At 39.3% G+C, this 20,498-nt stretch overlaps 1 protein-coding gene across 4 annotated transcripts in view; it reads right to left on the bottom strand.

The window, feature by feature from the left end:
* The window catches only part of AP2B1 (adaptor related protein complex 2 subunit beta 1), a 123,314-nt gene that overhangs the window by 95,694 nt on the left and 7,122 nt on the right, over window positions 1–20,498 (bottom strand). For 2 of the 4 annotated variants that reach the window (XM_034641841.1, XM_034641844.1), the window contains exons 1-4: window positions 18,890–19,042; window positions 12,650–12,709; window positions 7,145–7,250; window positions 1,307–1,442 (exon numbers count right to left, since the gene is read on the bottom strand). In XM_034641841.1, coding sequence (XP_034497732.1) covers window positions 1,307–1,442; window positions 7,145–7,250; window positions 12,650–12,686 — 279 coding nt within the window. In that variant the 5' untranslated portion in view covers window positions 12,687–12,709; window positions 18,890–19,042. Of the gene's footprint in view, window positions 1–1,306; window positions 1,443–7,144; window positions 7,251–12,649; window positions 12,710–18,889; window positions 19,043–20,498 lie in introns of those variants that run through there. The other 2 variants (XM_034641843.1, XM_034641842.1) reach the window with 1 other exon arrangement.

The following is a 20,498-nucleotide window of genomic DNA, read 5'->3' as shown; positions in this document are numbered from 1 at the left end:
GAAGAAAACACCAGTAAAAAAAAAAAAAGATACATATGATATATATTAATAGGAACAACCTCATTATTATGTCCATCAAATTTAATGACGGGAAAAATCTGACTGCATGTTTAATAATAAGAAATTTTTTAATGGTCAATTTTTTTATGATGTGACAATGGTACTGTAGCTATGTTTAAGAGATCTTGGGGCGCCTGGGTGGTGCAGTCGGTTGAGCGTCAGACTCTTGGTTTCAGCTCAGGTCATGATCTCAGGGTTGTGAGATCGAGCCCTGAGTCTGGCTCCAAGCTCAGGGTGGAGTCTGCTTAAGACTCTCTCTCTGACCTTCAACCCCCCTCCCCCACACATGCACCCACACTCTCTCTCACCATAAATAAATTTTAAAAAAGAGATCTTATTCTGACAAATGTAAGGATGAAATGATTTTTCATCTTTATGATGTATGGGATTTGCTTTAAAATTATCCAGTAAGAAGTGGGAGTTAGGAAAGCATATATGGGGAGAATAAATTAAACAAGACTGGTCATGGGTTGGTAACTACTGAAACTACAAGATGGAGATTTAGGAATTTATAATACTATTTCCTCTACTTGAATATGTTTGGAAGTTTCCATAATTAAAAAAAAATTAACCATGTGTTAAGAACTATTAAGTAGGGGCGCCTGGGTGGCACAGCGGTTAAGCGTCTGCCTTCGGCTCAGGGCATGATCCCAGCGTTATGGGATCGAGCCCCACATCAGGCTCCTCTGCTATGAGCCTGCTTCTTCCTCTCCCACTCCCCCTGCTTGTGTTCCCTCTCTCGCTGGCTGTCTCTATCTCTGTCAAATAAATAAATAAAATCTTTAAAAAAAAAAAAAAAAAGAACTATTAAGTAAAACAAAATAGAAGTAGTCACTCCTGCAGTTTCCACTATTTCTGACCCATAAGCATAGTTTCTCCAAAGATAAAATAGATAAAGCCCAGGTTACTGAAACTGCAATGATACGCCTAACCTTTGTCACCCTGGGAAGGTAAAACACTGAGGTTTCTTCACCTGGCTTTTTTCTTCCCATCTGGCAAGCATTCACCAAGACCAGCTAACAGAAGGCTCTCCATATGGTTTGAACTGGATGACGAATGCTGGCATAAAGAATGCTCAAAAACATGAACACTCCTAGTTACGCCAGTACTTCTCTAGAGGTCCTCTTTTAGAACAGAGGTTGCTTATTTGCAATGCAGGCATTAACTATATCAAGAAACACTTCTGAAAATCAGGTTACTTGAGGCAGATGAGACTGGTCTTGAGTTCCTGGAGGGGGAACGTTACCTTCACAAAGCTGTTGACAGCCATGATGGCCATGTCTGGCTGACTCTTGGCGTAGTTCATCAAATAGAGATAAACAAGCTTCTTTAATTCTAAGTTGTCGGTTTGCATACAGTTCACTACATCTGGAAAGAGAGAACTGAGAAAAGAAAAGAGAAAAGAAAAATGAATAGATGTTGATGTCAAGCTACTGGACTGAACATGAAGAAATGGCCTTATTTTACAAAGTGATCTGATGCAAGGAAATATGTCCCCACAGTGATAACAATTAACAATGAAATGAATTTCTAAAGAAACTATAGTCCTGGTTCCAAGAAGGTCTCTAAAAATAGATTTAAGAAACTTTTCATTACAAACATTTTCTAACGAACAAAATTAGAGTAGTATAATGAACCCAATGTATCCATCACCCAGCTGCAAAGAATCATTAACACACATCCGATCTTGTTTCATACATATCCTCAATCCATTCTCTCTTCTCCCATCCCTATTCCATCTAATTGCTCTGGATTTTTTTTTTTTTTAAGTAGACTCCACGCCCCGCATGGAGTCCAACATGGGGCTTGAACTCACGACCCTGAGATCAAGACCTGAGCTGAAATCAAGAACTGGACACTTAACTGACTGAGCCACCCAAGAACCCCTGCTCTGGATTATATTTTAGCTAAATCCTAGACATTATATAATGTCATATATATTTTAGGGCATATCTTTAGGAATCCTGTTTTAAAAAGCACAATCTTGGGGCGCCTGGGTGGCACAGCGGTTAAGCGTCTGCCTTCGGCTCAGGGCGTGATCCCGGCGTTATGGGATCGAGCCCCACATCAGGCTCCTCTGCTGTGAGCCTGCTTCTTCCTCTCCCATTCCCCCTGCTTGTGTTCCCTCTCTCGCTGGCTGTCTCTATCTCTGTCGAATAAATAAATAAAATCTTTAAAAAAAAAATAAAAATAAAAAAAATAAAAAATAAAAAAATAAAAAGCACAATCTTTATCACGCACAAAAATTAACAGTAATTCTACATATCAGTTCATTCCAGGTTCAAAGCACTATGGTTGCTATAATGTTCTTGTTTTAATGTTCATCTGTTTCAATGTTTTAATGTTCATATTCTTCTATCCTTGGCCAGTAGGAACTTACTCAGCTACCTTCTGAGTCCCTGTGATGCAATCTTGCGTTTTCACCAGTTTCCTCACTTTGTGGTAAGACATGATGCTCTAAACAGGATTACCTGGCACATTTCTAATCTCACAACTGAAACCAGCCATTTTTCTAAGAAGTCCTGATTCCCTTCTAGAATTTGTTTCTTTATTCTTAATGTTACAAACTCAGACAAATGAAAATTTGAGTGTCCTCAAATACAAAAGGAGTTTACACTTTTCCCAGTTCAAGTCATTTCATGATTTACTACTCTCTTATAAAGCCCAAGGAGAGTGGCTTTAGTTTGGAATGGCTTCCAAACCATTAGTTTGGAAGGATAGCTTATTTGATTTTAAAGCTGTATTTTTTAAGTACAGGTTAACTATAATTTTATGAGAGACTGGTAATTAACCTTTCCCCTAAGGCTTTATGAGAGTACTATATAAATTTTATATATTTTTTTCAAAAATTTATTTTAGAGAGAGAGAGAGCATGAGTGGGAGGGGCAGAGAGAAGGAGAGAGAATCCCAAGCAGACTCCATGCCGAGTGCGGAGTCCTATGTGGGGCTTGATCTCACAACCCTGAAATCATGACTTGAGCTGAAATCAAGAGTCGGATGCTTAACCAACCATGCCACTCGGGCACCCCTAAATTTCCTAAATTTTAAATACTTAACATCTTACTACAAGTACAGAAAAAGCAAATGTCAGTCTATTTTTATAGGAAAGAGATGACTGAAATAACGAGTCACATGGTATAGCCCCTATACACACACACATTAAGCAGAAAGTTATTCACAAAAAGGGAGATGGATTGCAAAGCCAAAGAATCCACCTTATCTCCAATAAACCAATGATTCTGCTTCGAAAGTCATTTAACCTGAATGTACATACCTACTGTAGCTTCATGCATATGTAGATATTCAATAAACACTAATTAACACTCCCCAAAAATGAATGTTCTTTCCATTTCCTAGAATAACTCATGGGCAAAACAACTGTAAAACCAGAAAATAAATGTGACATATTAACCAACAGTAAATTTAAGATCCTGAGTAATTTAATTCCAACAACCTACACAAGATCAGGAAGATCTTGATCAAAAACAAGTTCTTAGTAAAAACTGTTAAGTACCAACCTATAAAGCTAGAAACCTGAACGTTCCAATATGGTAGTCACTAGTCATATGTAGCTACTCACTGGCCATGTGGCTAGTCTGAACTAAGATGTGACTGGATCCTGAAGACTTAGTACGAAAAATATAATGTGGGGCGCCTGGGTGGCTCAGTCGGTTGAGCGTCTGCCTTCAGCTCAGGTCATAATTTCAAGGTCCTGGGATCAAGCCCTCAGTCGAGCTCCTTGCTCAACAGGGAGCCTGCTTCCTCTCCCTCTGCAGCTCCCCCTGCTTGTGTGCTCTGTCAAATAAATAAATATCTTTTTTAAAAAACAAAAATAGAGTGTAAAACATCTCATTTATAATTTTTATACTGATTTCATGCTGAAATGGTACTTTGAGTATACTGCATTGAGTAAAATATATTAAAATTAATTTCATCTATATTTTACTTTTTAATTTGGCTATCAGAAAACTTAAAATTATATATGTGGCTTATTGCTATCAGACGGCACTGAAGTTGAAGTTACTTGCAGGGGAGACTGAAATATGATAACCTACGAATATCTAATCTCTATTTACTCTGCTTCTTTGAGCTATCTAGGCACAGTACAAACCCCATCTCCTCCAAGAAGTGTTCTTCAACTGTTCCTATTTACATGGATCTCTCTTTTGTAGAACTCTTATTGCCTTTAATATATACATACTAGTACCTCATTACAAAACTATATTTTACTATTCCCTAATTTTTCAAATTTTGGGTCTCTTCAACTAGACAGTAAGTGCAATGAAGGCTAAGAGACATCTACTATCCTTTTCAAATTGTGATGTGTGGAATAGCATAAGCACAAGATAAATCATCAGCAACTAATAGATTAACAAGCAGTATTTACCAAGCATACAATAGGAAACTCAAAGAGGTTTAACTTTTCTAGGATACAGAAATAACCTGGGTGAGAACACAAAAGCCCCACTAATGAAATATGTTGACTTTTACCAGTTCATCAGTACAGATGCTCTCAATCTAGATTTACTCCTTGGCAAAAAAAGCCCATCAGTGACTAGATCGATCCTGGGTAGGAAAACTATAGCCCATGCACCAAATACAGCCCACCACTACTTTTGTATGAGCTATAAGCTAAAAGTGTTTTTTAGATGAACATGTAAAAGTGATTCGATAGAGAATATTAACTCTAGACCCCAATTAAACAAAATGTTATGCCCCAAAAAAGAATTCTAATCTTCTCATTAGATCTGTAGTACAAAAATATTATACTTAAGTTTCATCAACGAATTGTGGGAAATTGGTCTCTTTCTTGTTACATAATTACCTATATAATATCGTCAATTTTTTTTGCCTCTTAGCATGCTAAGCCTAAAGTATTTACTTTCTTGCCCTCCCAGAAGAAGTGTACCACCTCTGAGATAGATAATAACAGAACAGCAAGTTAAGAACCGAATTCTTATATTTTAACAAATAAAACTCCAATAACAAAAGGCACCTCAGAACAGCAGCACCTGAAGCACAGGAAGATATCTGAGGCATTCATTGCCACCGTTTCCACCTGGGCCCCTGATCTGGTTAGGGGAACCGCTCTCATACTCCTGGTCTCAGGAAACCCTTCACACTCTGAAAACTGAGATTCCCAGAGAGTTTTTGTTCATGTGGGTTATACCTACTGATATTTTATGGTATCAGGAATTAAAGCAAATATTTTAAGACACTGATCCATTTAAAATAATAAATGTATTTCATATTAACAAATATTTTAAAGCAAAAATTTTGCATTTTCTAAAAATTAAGATGACATTGTTTTAAATTTTTGTAAATCTCTTTAATGTCTAGTTTAAGCAAAGACAGCTGGATCTTCATACTTGCTCCTGCATTCAACCTGTTGTAAAATACTGTTTTGACTGAAGTATAAGAAGAAAATCATACACATATATTAACGGGAAAAGGGAGCAGTATTTTAACAGCTTTTTCAGATTAACTAGATATTCTTGATTCATTAAAGACAGACAAATGCTTTGTTTTTTTCTTTTTTCAGTCCACAAATGGTAGTTCCCTAAAAGTTAGTTGGAGGGGCACCTGGGTAACTCAATGGATTAAGTGTCCGACTCTTGACTTCAGCTCAGGTCATGATCTCAGAGTCATGGAGTCGAGACCCTCATCAGGCTCTGTGCTCAGTGTGGAGTCTGGTTGAGATTCTCTCCCTCTGCCCCTTCCCCACTTGCACGTATGTGCTCTCTCCCTCTCTCTAAAATAAATAAATAAATCTTAAAAAAAAAAGTTGCAATGTGGAATCTGAAACCATATCAAACTTTTAATGCTTGATTGCATTAAAATCCATTCATTTATCACTTATTTTGACTAGATCTTTTACCCATGCATAATTTTGTGATATAGGCACTGGTCATTTGGAAAATATTAGTTGAGTTATGCATCTTCCCAATGATGACAAATTTCATCACATAACAGTAAATAATACATTCATTAATTTCACCACCAAGCTCATTAGAAAAGTCTGTAAGTATTGGGAAGCTGTCAAGCTCATGTTGCAAGATACAAGTTTTCCAACAATCTAATTTTTACTTCAAAGCTCAAAATACATCTACTGTCAAATTTTTTCTCTAGAAGTGACAGGTTCACTTTGTTCATTTTTGATAAAATGTCTTCCTAATACTGAAGTCTGATTAACTATAATTTGTCTGTCATTCTTTCACTTAAAAATGCGGTTCCCAATTCAAACAGTTGTGCAAGGGCTTTTCTCCAAGTCAACCATCACACTTTGCTATGCAGTAGAAATGCTTTATGCGTAATTCCTACTTTATCACATGGAATATTAAAATGACCTATACTCAAGGTTCAAAGCTTAATAAAATAAATTTTTAATGCTTCATGAAGAACAGTCCTAAGTGAAACTACCCTTTTTTCCTGCAAGTATGTAGTGGTGACAAATACAATGACTACAGTTACAGTTTGGCACTGCTACCTTGATTTACATTAAGGCATCAGCAGTGCAAATGTCAACACAGTAAAAAAAGGCAAATAATACCCAAGTATTATTATAAGGATAGCTTTGACCTCACAAATCTCCCAGAAAGGATCTTGCAAATCCTCAAGGGCCTGTGGATAATCCGTACCTATCTCCAAATGGTCTGGCTGAATTATAGGGGGAGAAAAAGACAACACGGACTTTATTAACATTGATTTTCATCTTGAATTCGGCAACTGAATTACAGTGGTAGAGTTAAGGACATTAACTTGAGCCAATTAAAGAACGTATGAGCTTCTGCTTCTCAGTACACTTCTAGCATCTTCTAAAACTACTTCAACAGCAGGTCTGTAACTGTGCCAACTCTCAGGAGGTTTTAGACTAGATCTCTATGCAACAAAATCAAACTGGTTTCATTCTTCAAAAAAACTTAAGTCACAGAGTTAAACTAAAAGCAACTATACTTCCTCATGATCTTTCAGTGAGACAAATTCTTATAGATTCTATGATGACAACAGTTAAATGAAAAGCAGTAAAAGCCATAAAATAGGGTATGGGTCTAAAGTGACCAACAGCAGGAGTGATTACCCTTACCTAACGTCCTTCCCCACAGTCATGGCAGCAATCACTTTCTTCACAGCCTCCTTCCTCTTTTCTTTCTTTTCGTTGTTGAGTTCAGCCTTTAATTCAAAGATTTCTCCTACAAAAGAAGAGACCAAATTGGTGAGATCCCAGGACCAGAAAACTAGAGCAGAATACTACACTCTGTAATAAATAACATGACAGGTGACCAGAGGCAGGGCAGCAACTGAAGAAAATTTAAAAATTACAGGACAGGTACAATTCAAATCCATAGAATATTAATTGACCCACTGATAACGATACCATCTTTGAGGTTATAGCTAGAGAAGAAGGTGCAATCCAGATCTTAGGAAGTGTAGGAGTGGGGGAAAAAAAAAAAAACAAATCTCACGATATCTTACTACTATAGGGAGAAAATAGCATCTGAGTGATGATGATCTTCCATCGGAATTTCAAGGCCCCAAAGAAAAAATAAATGTAGGCACAAAACAGGTTCACAAATCTGTTTTCAAACCAAAGAGACTCCAGATATCAGCTCATTCACCCCCTCTCAACTTTACCGATAAAGAACTGAAGCTCAAAGATCACAAAGTGAATTAGTGACAGAGCTGGTCTTAGAACTGTGTCTCCCGACACAGTTTCCAACCTTGGCCACACACTAGTATCACCTGGGAGGTATTTAGAAATAACAATGTTCAGGCTCTACTCTGGACCAAATAAATCAGCATGTCAAGGAGAACTCACACTCATATTTTTTAAAGTTCCTCCAAATTATTCTAATGCACAACCAGGGCTGACAATCCCTGCTCTAATTAGTACTTTAAGAAGCTGATGGGCTTCAAGACCCCATCCTATTCAATTGATCTAACGGAAATGATAATCTCGAAGCTTCAAGAATGGTACAAATCAGAGTCATTTCTAAAGGCACAATCTTGAATGAGCGCTCAGGCCCTGTACTGTGAAATGCCAGGGCTGTCATCACTATTTTAAGGACAAGGCTCACCTACCTTCAGAAAGCTGGAGCTGAAAGAAAAGAAGGTAATAATCCTCAACTGGTTTTAAAAGGAAAAACAAAATACACCACTAAACCTACAAAACAGAAGTTGGCTACTCCCAGTTCAACCTCCATCGACACCCTTAAACTCTTCTACAATACCGCCTCACTGTCCGCCATGTTTATGACTGTGCTTGATATTCATTTTAACCAGATATCATTCACCAGTATGCAAACAGCAGGGACAGCAAACTATGTGATCTGCTGAAGCCTTCAGATGGGAAGGATGAAACTCGTAAGGAACACAGAAGTTGGGCGCTAAAAAAGCTTGTTACGTCAATATCCAGTGCCAGCAAGGCAAACAAATTAAAGTTACAAAAATTGGTTTTAATCAACAATTGCAAAAATTGCAGAAAAGCTGGCCCCTTTAGAGTCATCCTCCTTTCCACCAAGTCATCTCCTGCCAAATCCAGCTCTTAGGGTTGCCATCATTTACTTCTGGGAACAATAAAGGACAAGCAGCAGGGTTTCAAAAGTCTGAACTGTCAATAGCAGCAGGAGCTGAAGAATCAAAACAGGATGTAACTGAAACTATTCCAGTTCTAGCATCAACTTAAAGAATATGTTCCCATGGCAGTTCTGGTGGGTGTTACAGGAAGTAAAAGGAACAGTCTATCCATTTTTTAAAATGTGGTATTTACCCAGCCGTGATTCAATCTGTAGGTCTTAACCTTTTACAAATCCCTGAGTAAAAAAAGGTTACCAGGACTCATTACAAGAGCAGGTTTGAAGAGTTACCTGAGGTTTCTTTTTTTTTTTTAATTAAAGATTTATTTATTTCAGAGGGAGAGGGAGAGAGAAAAGAAGAGGGAGAAAATCTCCAGCAGACAGCCCGCCGAGGGTGGAGCCTGACACAGAGCTCAATCGCAGGACCCTGAGACCGTGACCTGAGCCGAAACCAAGAGTCAGACACTTAACCAACTGTGCCATCCAGGTGCCCCAAGTTAGGTGAGCTTTTAAATGACATCTTTTTATGTCAATAGACAATATCTTGGTGATCAAAGCACACAAAATGTTAACAGAAAAAATAAATACCATTTCAGAGAGTCAGGAAAAAAGCTGAAAACGAGTGATAAGTGGAGTTAATGGTTTTTATGAAGTATAAACAGAGAAGTTGTTGGGTGGGAGCCAAGGAGGGCAGGAAGTGAAACATGGTATCTCATACATACAACTTTATTAAATTCTTACATTTTTTCCTTCTCCCCCTAATAAAATCTACCAAGCAATGCCAGTAGCTAGCAATGGTTCTTAATCTTGGCTGCACATCAGAGAAATGTGGGGAGCTTTAAAAAACCTGCACACCCAGGCCATATCCCAGACCTCAGGGTACCTCAGGTGGAGGGACCTGGACATTAGTATTCTTTTAAATTTCCTTGGGTGATTCCAATGTGTAGGCAAGGTTGAAAGCCACTGACCAGTAGTTGATAAAATTAAGAAATTCACTATGGAGTTCTCCATATTGTTATAGAAGAGCTCGTTTACCCTTATTTAATTCCAAATGACCAGAACGGACAGATACACTTACACTTTCTAGAAAATGTTTTGCTGCTCTTTGTTCCCTCCAGGACACCACAGGGTGCCCTCTTCTATTTTTTTTTTCTAACTTTTTTTTAAGAGTTTGAGTAGTGTCTACGCTTAACGTGGGACTCAAACTCACGACCCCAAGATCAAGAGTCACACGCTCCATTGACTGAGCCGCCCAGGTTTAAAAAAAAAAATTTTTTTTTTAAATCGTATCTTAAAAGTTGCAAAACTCAGGCACCTTTGGGCTCAGTTGGTTAAATGTCTGACTCTTGATTTCAGCTCAGGTCATGATCTCAGGATCCTGCAATCAAGCCTGAGTTGGGCTCGGCACTCAGTGAGGGTTCTCTTCCTTTTCCTTTGCCCCTCCCCCTGCCCTCTCTCTCTCTCAAATAAATAAAAATCTTTAAAAAAAAAAAGTTGCAAGATTCCCCAATTGTTAACACTGCCACATCTGTCTGATGATACTTTCTATATATTTACATATTTTTTCCTGAATCAGTAAACTGCAGCCATGTCACTTCAGTTCTAAATATGTCACTGCATAATTTCTAAGCATGATTATCTTACTAACTATAATGCAATGATTAAAGTTGGGAAATTTAACACTGACACGTCGTTAGCATCTAATCAATGGGCTTTATTCAAGTTTTGATAATATCCTCCATAGCAATTTTACCACCATCCCCTTCAGGCTGGGATCCAATCCAGGATCATCCAGGGTCGTATGTTACATTTGTTATCATGCCTCTCTAGTCTTCTTTAATCTGCAACAGTTCTTCATCCTTTGTCTTTCAGGATGCTGACATTTTTTAAAGGTATAGGCCAGTTACTTGAGTGTCCTCAGCTTGGGTTTATCACAGAGGTTCCTTCATGATTACATTGAGGTTATGCATTCTGACAGGCAAAATTCTCAGGGGATGTTATGTTCTTCTGAGTGCATGACACAGAGAGACAAATAATGTGTCCCATTACTGGTGATGTTAACATCAAATATTTGGTTAAGGTGATAAATACCACCTTAAACACTGTAAAGTTACTATTTTTTCCGTTGTAATTAGTAATTTGTGAAAGGAAACTCTGAGGCTATTTAAACGTCTTGTTCCTCATCAAACTTTCACCTGCTAGTCGTTTTAGCATTCACTGATGACTCCTGCCTGAATCAATAACTATGATTTGTGTGTGTATATATATTATTCAATGGGTTATAATCCACTACTATGATCACTTTTTTTTATTCAAATTATCTCAAATTTAGTGACTGGAAGCCCTTTCGAACTATGCTGCTCCCTGCATGTCCCACCTTTTTTTTTTAGCATCTCTTGCTTCCTGGCATAAGATATTCATGTTCATCTTGTACTTTCCCTGACCCACCCTGGAATCAGTTATTTCTCCAAAGAGACCTGCTTCCTTTCAGTGGAAAACGATACTTAGAAACCAAAGGGTATTAGGTGTCCTTTGCATCTATTCTGACTTGAAATTAGGATATTTAATCAGAAACTCCGTTAGAATGTTGAGAAAGCATGACTCACACATAGTAGACACTCAATAAACATTTTCTGAACAAAAAAGTGGAATGAATAAGTCGAGGAAGAAGGACTCTGTGTTCTTCAAGACCAAACTTCATTAAATTTGGAGACAGGAGGCTGAGGCCAGTAAACTACATTGCAAAGAAATAATAAAGTTAAATTCTGGGGCAGAGAAGGTGTCCTATTTCAGCCACTGGAAGAGAGAAGAAAGGATCCATCTGAGAAGGAAAGTTGTTGGAGAATAAGAGGAATGATAGTTGGTGTCATCCCAGAATACTTCAGTAAATATAAGACTGCTAAACACAAAGCACAGAACTCTAATCCTGGAAATAAATAAATCTCAGCTGAGGACACAACAGGCTGAGAAGAGCAAAACTGGTCTGTTTTTGAAAGGAGGGCCATCTACAGCACTAGAAATGAGCTGTTATTTAGGAACAATTTTATAAAAGATGAGAAGGTTGGACTTTCCCAAGAAGAATCCTTAGTTCCCAGACCCACAGCCATATGTAAAAACCAATATTATATTTCTTTTTTTTTTTTAAGGTTTTAATTATTTTGAAAGCAAGAGCACACATGCGTGTGCACACCAGGAAGGGGGAGAGGGAGAGAATCCTCAAGCTGACTCCATGCTGAGTGCAGAGCCTGATGCCGGGCTCAATTTCATGACTCCAAGATCATGACCTGAGCCAAAATCAAGAGTCAGACACTCAACTGACCAAGCCTCTCAGGTTAATAAATTCAAAGCTTTTTTCAAGTAATCCACAGCTGTGACCTAAAAATCATGGAACTGACTCTAAAGGTTCCCTGTTTTAAGTACAAAGAATGTTTTTAGACAACGCCCAAAGAATGAGGTAGATCCATATGGAGGGATATAAAAATATCAAGTTTCAATGCACTGTTGCATGACCTCTTTTTGTTAAAGATAAAAAACTGTTTAATCGTATGGATTAATACTTGCACTTATATGCATAGAAAAAGACTGAGTTCACCTCAGGAACCAGAATAAGGAGAAACAGAACTTGCATTTTTACTTTTTATGTGATCTCTATTACTTTACTAGTACTGTTATAAAATATTTCCAAGTTAAAAAAAAAGAGAATGAATGTGCTTCTTCCTCTTCTGCCCTCCTCACATCTACCAATCTTCAATGGATCAAAGTTGGATTTCATCCTCTTACCATAACAGAACCTTCAACTCAAAATGATGTGCATCACAACCCTATCTTTACAAACCCGTCCTTTAATAATTTATTCAAACACCCTTTTCTGTACAAATAATAGATCTCCATCGAGACAGTCCACAATATGCACATCTGAAGAGGTCAGGAACATTCTAGGTGGAACGAACTTACACTACAACTTTGAAGAAACTCAGAAGAACTCAAAAGTTCTCTGATCAAGTTTTCGTACTTACCTTTTTTATTGGTTGTGAAGTACTTGGAGTCAGTCATGGTTTTGGATCTTTAATGTGCACCTACAACAAGAGAAAAAAAAATTCCTTTATCCAAATTTCTGATGTCCAACAAGGCATTCGATTAATTTTAAGAACATTTATAAGAATTTCTGTACTCAAAAATGAGTATTTTCTTCCTTACCACCATTATTGGTGATTCAAGAGATGCAAAGATAATTAAGAATGTTAACTCTTGCCTCAAGGAACTAACAGGGCAAAATCCATAGGCTAAATGGAATGAACTGATAATCTATTATGGCCTTGCGATTTTATCCATAATTATCTCCTCAAAGCCTCCAAAACCTCAAAGCACATACATCTTCAATTAGGCCCTCAAATATTTAAGATAAGAAAGTTTGTTTTGAAAGATCTCCCCATTACTTTCCACTCAGGAAAATCTGATTTACTCCCTACCTCAAGATGGAGTCATTCCAAAGCAATGGTAAGGCTGAAAGAGAAAACAACTGTGCCAACCTATTCAACATTACATGAAACTCCTGAAAAAAGGAATCTCTCAGAATAAAAAGCCTACATTAAAAGGGCAATATTCTTCCACAACAAACATCTAGAGGCAAACATGCCTTGCACATGGATTTTTTAATTATAGTTTTCTTATTTCCAACAATCTATATTTATTTAGCCAAAAAGTATTCCCAAAGAATAAATAATATCCCTTTACAGATAAAAACAAGGGGAAAAGAAGATATTTATTCAGTCACATTGCATACAAAAGAGAATCAGAACTGGCGTTAAAACTTGAAAGATCATGGATCCTAGCCTCAAGTTAATGCTTCTGTTCCAATTCCCGGAAGAATTAATCCGATCGACACATGGTTCCACTGGTGAAACAAAAATGACATGGACTGGTCACATTTCTCCCCAAATGACACAATATTTTCTGATTTAAGAAACTCTTAAGACTTTGTCCAAGGTACATGATACCTTTAATAATACTCCTTCTGCACTCAAAAATATGTATCTTCTTCCTTACCATCCTCATTAACAATACTTATTACCAAATTTAGGACTGATGCCTGGCACCTGCTCATTACTGTCAGGCCAAAACAACATGAGTGATAATACATTTGGCAAACAACAGTAAATATGGATCAGAGAGAAAAGATCTAAGCAATAAACAAATCAATGTAATTAAGGAAAAGGAAAAAGAGCCAAATAAACATGAAATAATGAAAAAAGCCTGGCTTAAATCTGATCTCTACAATGTGTTACTTGGATAGCCTAAGGGAAATTAGACTCAACTGAGATCTTTCCAAGTAGCTACTATTTACAGTCCTGATCCTTATGCAAAAGTGCTTTAGGTTGTACCAGAATTTCCCTGATTGCCCTCTTAAGAGATGTGAGCTAGAACCCACAAATATTATAGAACACAGAAATTCCCGCTTTGATAGTTGTTATAATTAAAAATTAGCCTGTGACAGGGGGTTTGCCTTACACAATATTTTCATAACGCCTTTCTAGTAAAAATTCAAAGAATGTTATAATCATTTAATCCATTCACAATGTACCGATGAATGCGCAAATTGAAGAAAGGAGTCCTTCACATATAAGATCTGGAATGAATCTGAAGTTATCATGTAAGAACTTACACATACAAAGAGAGAAACTGGTATACAGAAATGATTACCAGAACCTGACAGAAGAGCTGTAGCTCAAGGCCAGTATGGTCTGTCTAGGATGTTACTATGCCATTTTAAGTCCAATAGAATCCTCAAAACTTAAAACTTACTCCAGATTTAAAAACAAAATGTGCTTGGAAGTTTTCACCCGGTTTCTTTGAAAAAGGGCACAAAAACTGTTGTTTTCTAAAGATCTCATACACACATACACATATAGAATTCTTAACAGGAGTCTTAACCACAGTCTGTTAAACATAAAATTAACCTAGTCTTAAATTCTACCTTTATTAGTGACCCACACATTTCACTACCTCCCTTAAATTTCATTGTCAAGGAATATATTTCTGTCCTAGTCATTGTGAGCACTGTGTTCTTAACTAAAGAATAATGTACCCACCCACAAAATTTCAGGGAAGAGAGACAAGTAATCTTAGCTCCTAAAATAAGAATCCCTGCTCTTAAAGAAAGGGAGAAACCAATCACTCTTAGCTTCCACTGTTGTTAACAACAGTAATGAAGTATCCCTTACCCATACTGACAGGGAAACATTGTATTAAGTCAGTTCCTGCCTTAAGCCAAAAGAAAACTCCAAGAAAAATAAAAATAGTCTAAACAAAAACAAGTGGGAAGACGTGGTAGCTGTACAACACTGTGAATGTACTAAATGTCACTGTTCACTTTAAAATGGTTAATTTTATGTTATATGAATTACACTTCAAAAAATTACATATGGGGCACCTGGGTGGCTCAGTCCGTTAAGTGTCTGCCTTTGGCTCAGGTCATGATCCCAGGGTCCTAGGATGGAGCCCTGCATCGGGCTCACTGCTCAGTGGGGAGTCTGTTTCTCCCTCTCCGTGCTCACTCACTCTCTTTCTCTCTCAAATGAATCTTTAAAAAAAAATTACATATGCATTTTTTTAATGAGATAATCACATGCCTAAGATGAACATAACCAGATTCTCCAAAGCACAGGATGGTGAAAACTGTGGCCTGCATTAGAAGCCAAAGGAAAAGCAGCCAAGATAGAGCTGAAAAAAAATAAAAAGTCAATATTCGCTGAAGAGCCTCAAAAACCAAGGTCCGCCTGGAAAAAATTTTTCTTTTTGCTCCTACAGGCGAACCCCAGGAAAATGTAAAGCCATCATGGAGTTTGAACTCACACCACCTTTCCACCGGATCAAACTAGACAAGTCACTGACTGTTGTGTATGGCCTTGGAATACTGCTAAACGACGAAGGTGCCACAGGGAAAGCACACACTCACTCTTACTTGTCCTAGCCCAGCGTGTGATGTCACTGCATTTTAAGGGAAAGCCTCCCTCCCTACACAGAATGATATATCTGGATTTAACATAACCTAGTTTCTACCAAATATAGGTTGTGAAAGACCCTTCTCTTCTATTCCTCCCTCCTTACAGTGCCCCTAAAGAAAATAAGGCCAGAAAAAAATTGATAGGGTCTCAATTTCAAATGGCTCTCTGGGAAATGGCACCTAAATTAAACTTGGTGAGGCCACTAAATCCCTTCTTTTCACACAAAGTTGGCTTTACAGTTTGGTGCCCGTAGCAAAAAACTGGCTGGAGTTAACCCAATTACAGAGCAGAAGGGCCATTCAGACATCTTTTATTACAAGGGTGAGAGGCGTTGAGATTTCAAATATTCTTAAAATTTTATTTATTTGACAGAGAGCACAAGCACAAGCAGGGGGAGAAGGAGAAGGAGGCTCCCTGCTGAGGAGGGAGCCCCACACGGGGCTCGCTCCCAGGACCCTGAGATCATGACCTGAGCCAAAAGCAGACGCTTAACCAAGCCACCCAGGCGCCCCTCAAATATTTCAATAATTAGATATTTCAATGCAAAGATAATAGTGTCTTCCATTATCATTTAGTTCAAAAGAAATCACAAGACACCTAATTACAACACACACCTATGATTTTTTTTTTTAAGATTTTATTTATTTTAGAGAGTGTGTGTGGCAGGGAGGAGCAGAGGGGAGAGACAAGCAGACACTGTGCTGAGCTCAGAGCCTGACGTGGGGCTCAGTCCCATGACCCTGAGATCATGAGCTGAGCAGAAATCAAGAGTTGGAGGCTCAAACGACTGGGCCACCCAGGCGACCCCACACCTGTGATTTCTATTTAACTATGTCAGATTACAAATTTGTTAATATTATACAGTAAGAAAGAAGTTCAAAAGTTTTACATCCAATTTTTTAAAAAGATTTTATTTAAAAGAGAGAGAGAGAATGAGCAGGGGTAGAGGAACAAGCAAACTCCCCACTGAGCACGGAGCCAGACATGGGCCTTAATCCCAGGACCCTGAGACCATGACCTGAGACAAAGTCAGACACCCAACCCACTGAACCATCCAGGTGTCCCAAGTTTTACACCCAATTTTTTTTTTAAGTTTTATTTATTCATTTGAAAGACAGGGCACAAGCAGGGGGAGAGGCAGAGGGAGAGGGAGAGACAAACTCCCCTCTGCACAGGGAACCCAATGCAAGGCTCCATCCCAGGACCCTGGGATCATGACCAGAGCCAAAGGCAGACGCTTAATCAACTGAGCCACCCAGGCACCCCTTACATCCAATTCTTAACTGAAATAGCANGATTTTATTTTTATTTATTTGACAGAGATAGAGACAGCCAGCGAGAGAGGGAACACAAGCAGGGGGAGTAGGAGAGGAAGAAGCAGGCTCATAGCGGAGGAGCCTGATGTGGGGCTCGATCCCACAACGCCGGGATCACGCCCTGAGCCGAAGGCAGACGCTCAATGACTGTGCCACCCAGGCGCCCCGCCTTACATCCAATTCTTAACTGAAATAGCAAAACTCTGGAAAACTTAAGCCTAGAAGTAAAGAAGGAAGAAAGGAGATGGTATCGTATCTAATTCACTGCTTGCTCGGCTTGGGTCAAACCTGTACATAAAATGTAGTATTTTAAAATATGGATGTTTAAGGGGGGAAAAGAAGATGAACTGGGCTTTCTGGAGTCTCTTAACTCACAGAATGTTAGCTTTGTGTTAATTTGACCACTCAACTTTCACTGAGGCTGTTTGCAGAACACACTATCCTTTCTGCTTCATTGGGAGTTTAAACTGTTAAGGTACCTGCAAACAGTTCTCACCTTACCACGAAGCTTAGTCATCACTGGAATGTGTTACACGTTTTCTTGTACAGCTGCAACTCCTTCATCTGCTGCTTTCTATTATTACTTTGTAAGTGTACCCTGAGGCTAAGCAATACAGGCATACCAGAAAGGTAATTAATCATTTAAATTGTTCCTCATTCAGACCACTTTCTTGGTCATTCCACCTTTTCTAAACTTACTGCAGCGTTTTCTTTACTTTTTCTTTTTAACCAGAATGATTATCATAACAGTATCTTGCATTTAAAACACACTTTTAAAAATCAAAGTTTAGGGGCGCCCGGGTGGCACAGTCGTTAAGCGTCTGCCTTCGANACTTACTGCAGCGTTTTCTTTACTTTTTCTTTTTAACCAGAATGATTATCATAACAGTATCTTGCATTTAAAGCACACTTTTAAAAACCAAAGTTTAGGGGCGCCCGGGTGGCACAGTCGTTAAGCGTCTGCCTTCCACTCAGGGCATGATCCTGGTGCTCTGGGATCGAGCCCCACATCAGGCTCCTCCACTAGGAGCCTGCTTCTTCCTCTCCCACTCCCCCTGCTTGTGTTCCCTCTCTCGCTGGCTGTCAGATAAATAAATAAAATCTTAAAAAAATCAAAGTTTAATGAAGCCTCAACACTTTATGCACACTGCTTCATAATGAAACAGCCAGGTGAATTCAATGAAAGCCTCCCCCCAGGTAGAAGACTGCTCTGAAAACAAAGAGCATGAATTAATTCTTTGGATTCAAAGAATATGGAAATAACAGGACATTCCAGTTTCTTTACCTCTGGCTTAGTCTACAGCCGTTCTCAAACCAGATCATTCCTGCTATGCCCAGAAAGAAAAAATTCGGTGCCAAGATTTACCCCTACGTGCTTCCCCCTCTCTCACTTCGGGTCTGAAGGTTTCTCTTCCCTTCCCCCAAGTGTCAGGAATTTCGCCTCTGCCCCAGGTGGTCAAGATTCTAGGGATATATTCCTCCATTACGAGGTGGGAGAGAGGTGTCGCTTAACCTCGAATTACGGGAGATGGGCGAGTTTTGTCCATCAATGGACAAACCTGAGAGGGAATCCCTTTCCCCTTCTGCTTTGACCACGTCCCAGCCTCTGAGTGAACGACGCCAAGCGGGGAAGAAGGAAGGTTCTCCCGTTCGGCCTCCAGCCTCTACTGGCCACACCCCTGGCCCCAGCCCCCGACCTCGAACATATCTTCCCTCCGGAGCCCCCCTTCCCCCAATTCCCAGCTGCCACACCCGAGCGGTGGACTCCCTTTCTCCAACCCTCTTCCTCACAACGGTCACACCCGACGGCTCGCTTCACCCTCAACGGTCACGCTCCGAGGATTTCTTCTTCCCCTCCACCATTCTCCGACTCAACCTGGGGTCCCCCAACCCATCAATGAGGGACACACCCCGAAGTCAGCCGCCTTGAACTCACCGGAGGCAAGGGCGGGGGTGGCGGCGGCAGCCAGAGAGCACGGCCCGAGGGGTGTTGTAATGGTTTCCTGCACGTCACGACTCCTTCTCCAGGTCTAAGCCACTGCGCAAAACCCACTTTGCCAGGGACAAAGATGGTGGACAGGAAACTCTGACGTCAGAGAACCTCGCCGCGTACAGTCATCCCCGCGCGCGGGAGAACGAGAAAGGCGGCGAGCTCTGTCGCTTTGGAGACGGACAGGTTTTTGCTGGGAAACTGGAGACTGGACCTGAGAGGAGGTTCAGTGGCTATGCAGAGGGATATATTAAACAAACTGATGTTCTCTGGATTTGTTTCCTCGCATAGGAGTTCTCCAAAACTCTCACATAGAGAGGATGAAATATCCTGTTCCTTTTATTTAAAAAAATTTAAAAGCTCAGCTAATTTTGCAGGCCAGTTCAGGACTGTGGACAATGGTGATCCAGCCCAGGACTATCCATGAGCAGTGGGACCAGAAGAAAGTGGTGCAAGGAAAACAGGGTGAGATGGCATCAGATCTGAGTCCAAATCCCTGCCTTGAATATGACTGGGAAATCACTTAACATCTCCTGAACCTTTATCTGTGAAATGAAGCCAATGATCTAACTTTCCCTGGCTCCTGAATTTTAAATGGGATAATGTAGATAAAGCACCTGGCTTACACAAAAGTAAGTTATTTTTGGAAACCAAGACCTAGAAATCTCTGTACCTCTCCCTCAATTTTGCTGTGAACCTAAAACTGCTCTGAAAATACTGTCTTTAATTTAAAAACAAACAAACAAAAACGTGAAGAGTGAGAGAGTCTGGGGCAGAAGTTGAGGAAACCAAAATGCAAAGGGGACTGCAAAGTAGAAAGCGAGAAGGAAAAGCAGGTGGTTATAATGTTTTAGCACATTTTTAGAGTTCTATGAAAGTACTAACTGTACCAATCTGTTCACTCCTCAGAGACCTAGTTCCCCTCCCCAAAATTTGTTGAATGATTAAATGTATGAGGGTTGTTGAGATCAAGCCCTGCATGCTCTGCATGGGGCATGGAGCCTGCTTAAGATTCTCACTCCTCCTCCCCCTGAATAAATAAGTAAATAAATAGTCTTTGATGTCATTGCTGGGACCATCAGTAGAGATATGAAGGCAAAAGCCATGCTGCAGAAGTTTGAGGATGAATGGGAGGTGAGGAAATGAAAGCAGGAGTTTTGAATAACGCCATAAGAAAATATGGCTGAAAAGAGTATATAGGATATTTGAGAGAGAAAATAGGATTGTTTTTAAGTTCTATAATCATACATTTTCTTTACACTATCTCTTTAGCAATACCATGAATTCAATGATTGTTCCTACCCATAGGACTCCTAAATCTTTATCTCTAGCCTTAACCTATTCCCCATTTCTCTACCAAACTGCTAACCACACAATGGGAAGTTCTAGATTTATGGCCCACCCAAGTCAAACAAATCAAGAGATGAGGAAGGGGTGTTGAAAAACCTGGTTCCAGTTACAACTCCCAGAAATCAGAGATGGATTTTGTATAAAAACAAAAAATGCCACCAGAAAAATCTTTATCAAAGGACTTTGATTCATATCTTCAAAACCT

Source organism: Ailuropoda melanoleuca, chromosome 13 (genome assembly GCF_002007445.2).
Source record: "Ailuropoda melanoleuca isolate Jingjing chromosome 13, ASM200744v2, whole genome shotgun sequence".
In the NCBI taxonomy this organism is placed as follows: Eukaryota; Metazoa; Chordata; class Mammalia; order Carnivora; family Ursidae; genus Ailuropoda; species Ailuropoda melanoleuca.
The sequence above is the reverse complement of the archived record's forward strand: the minus strand, read 5'-3'. Positions and strand labels throughout refer to the sequence as shown.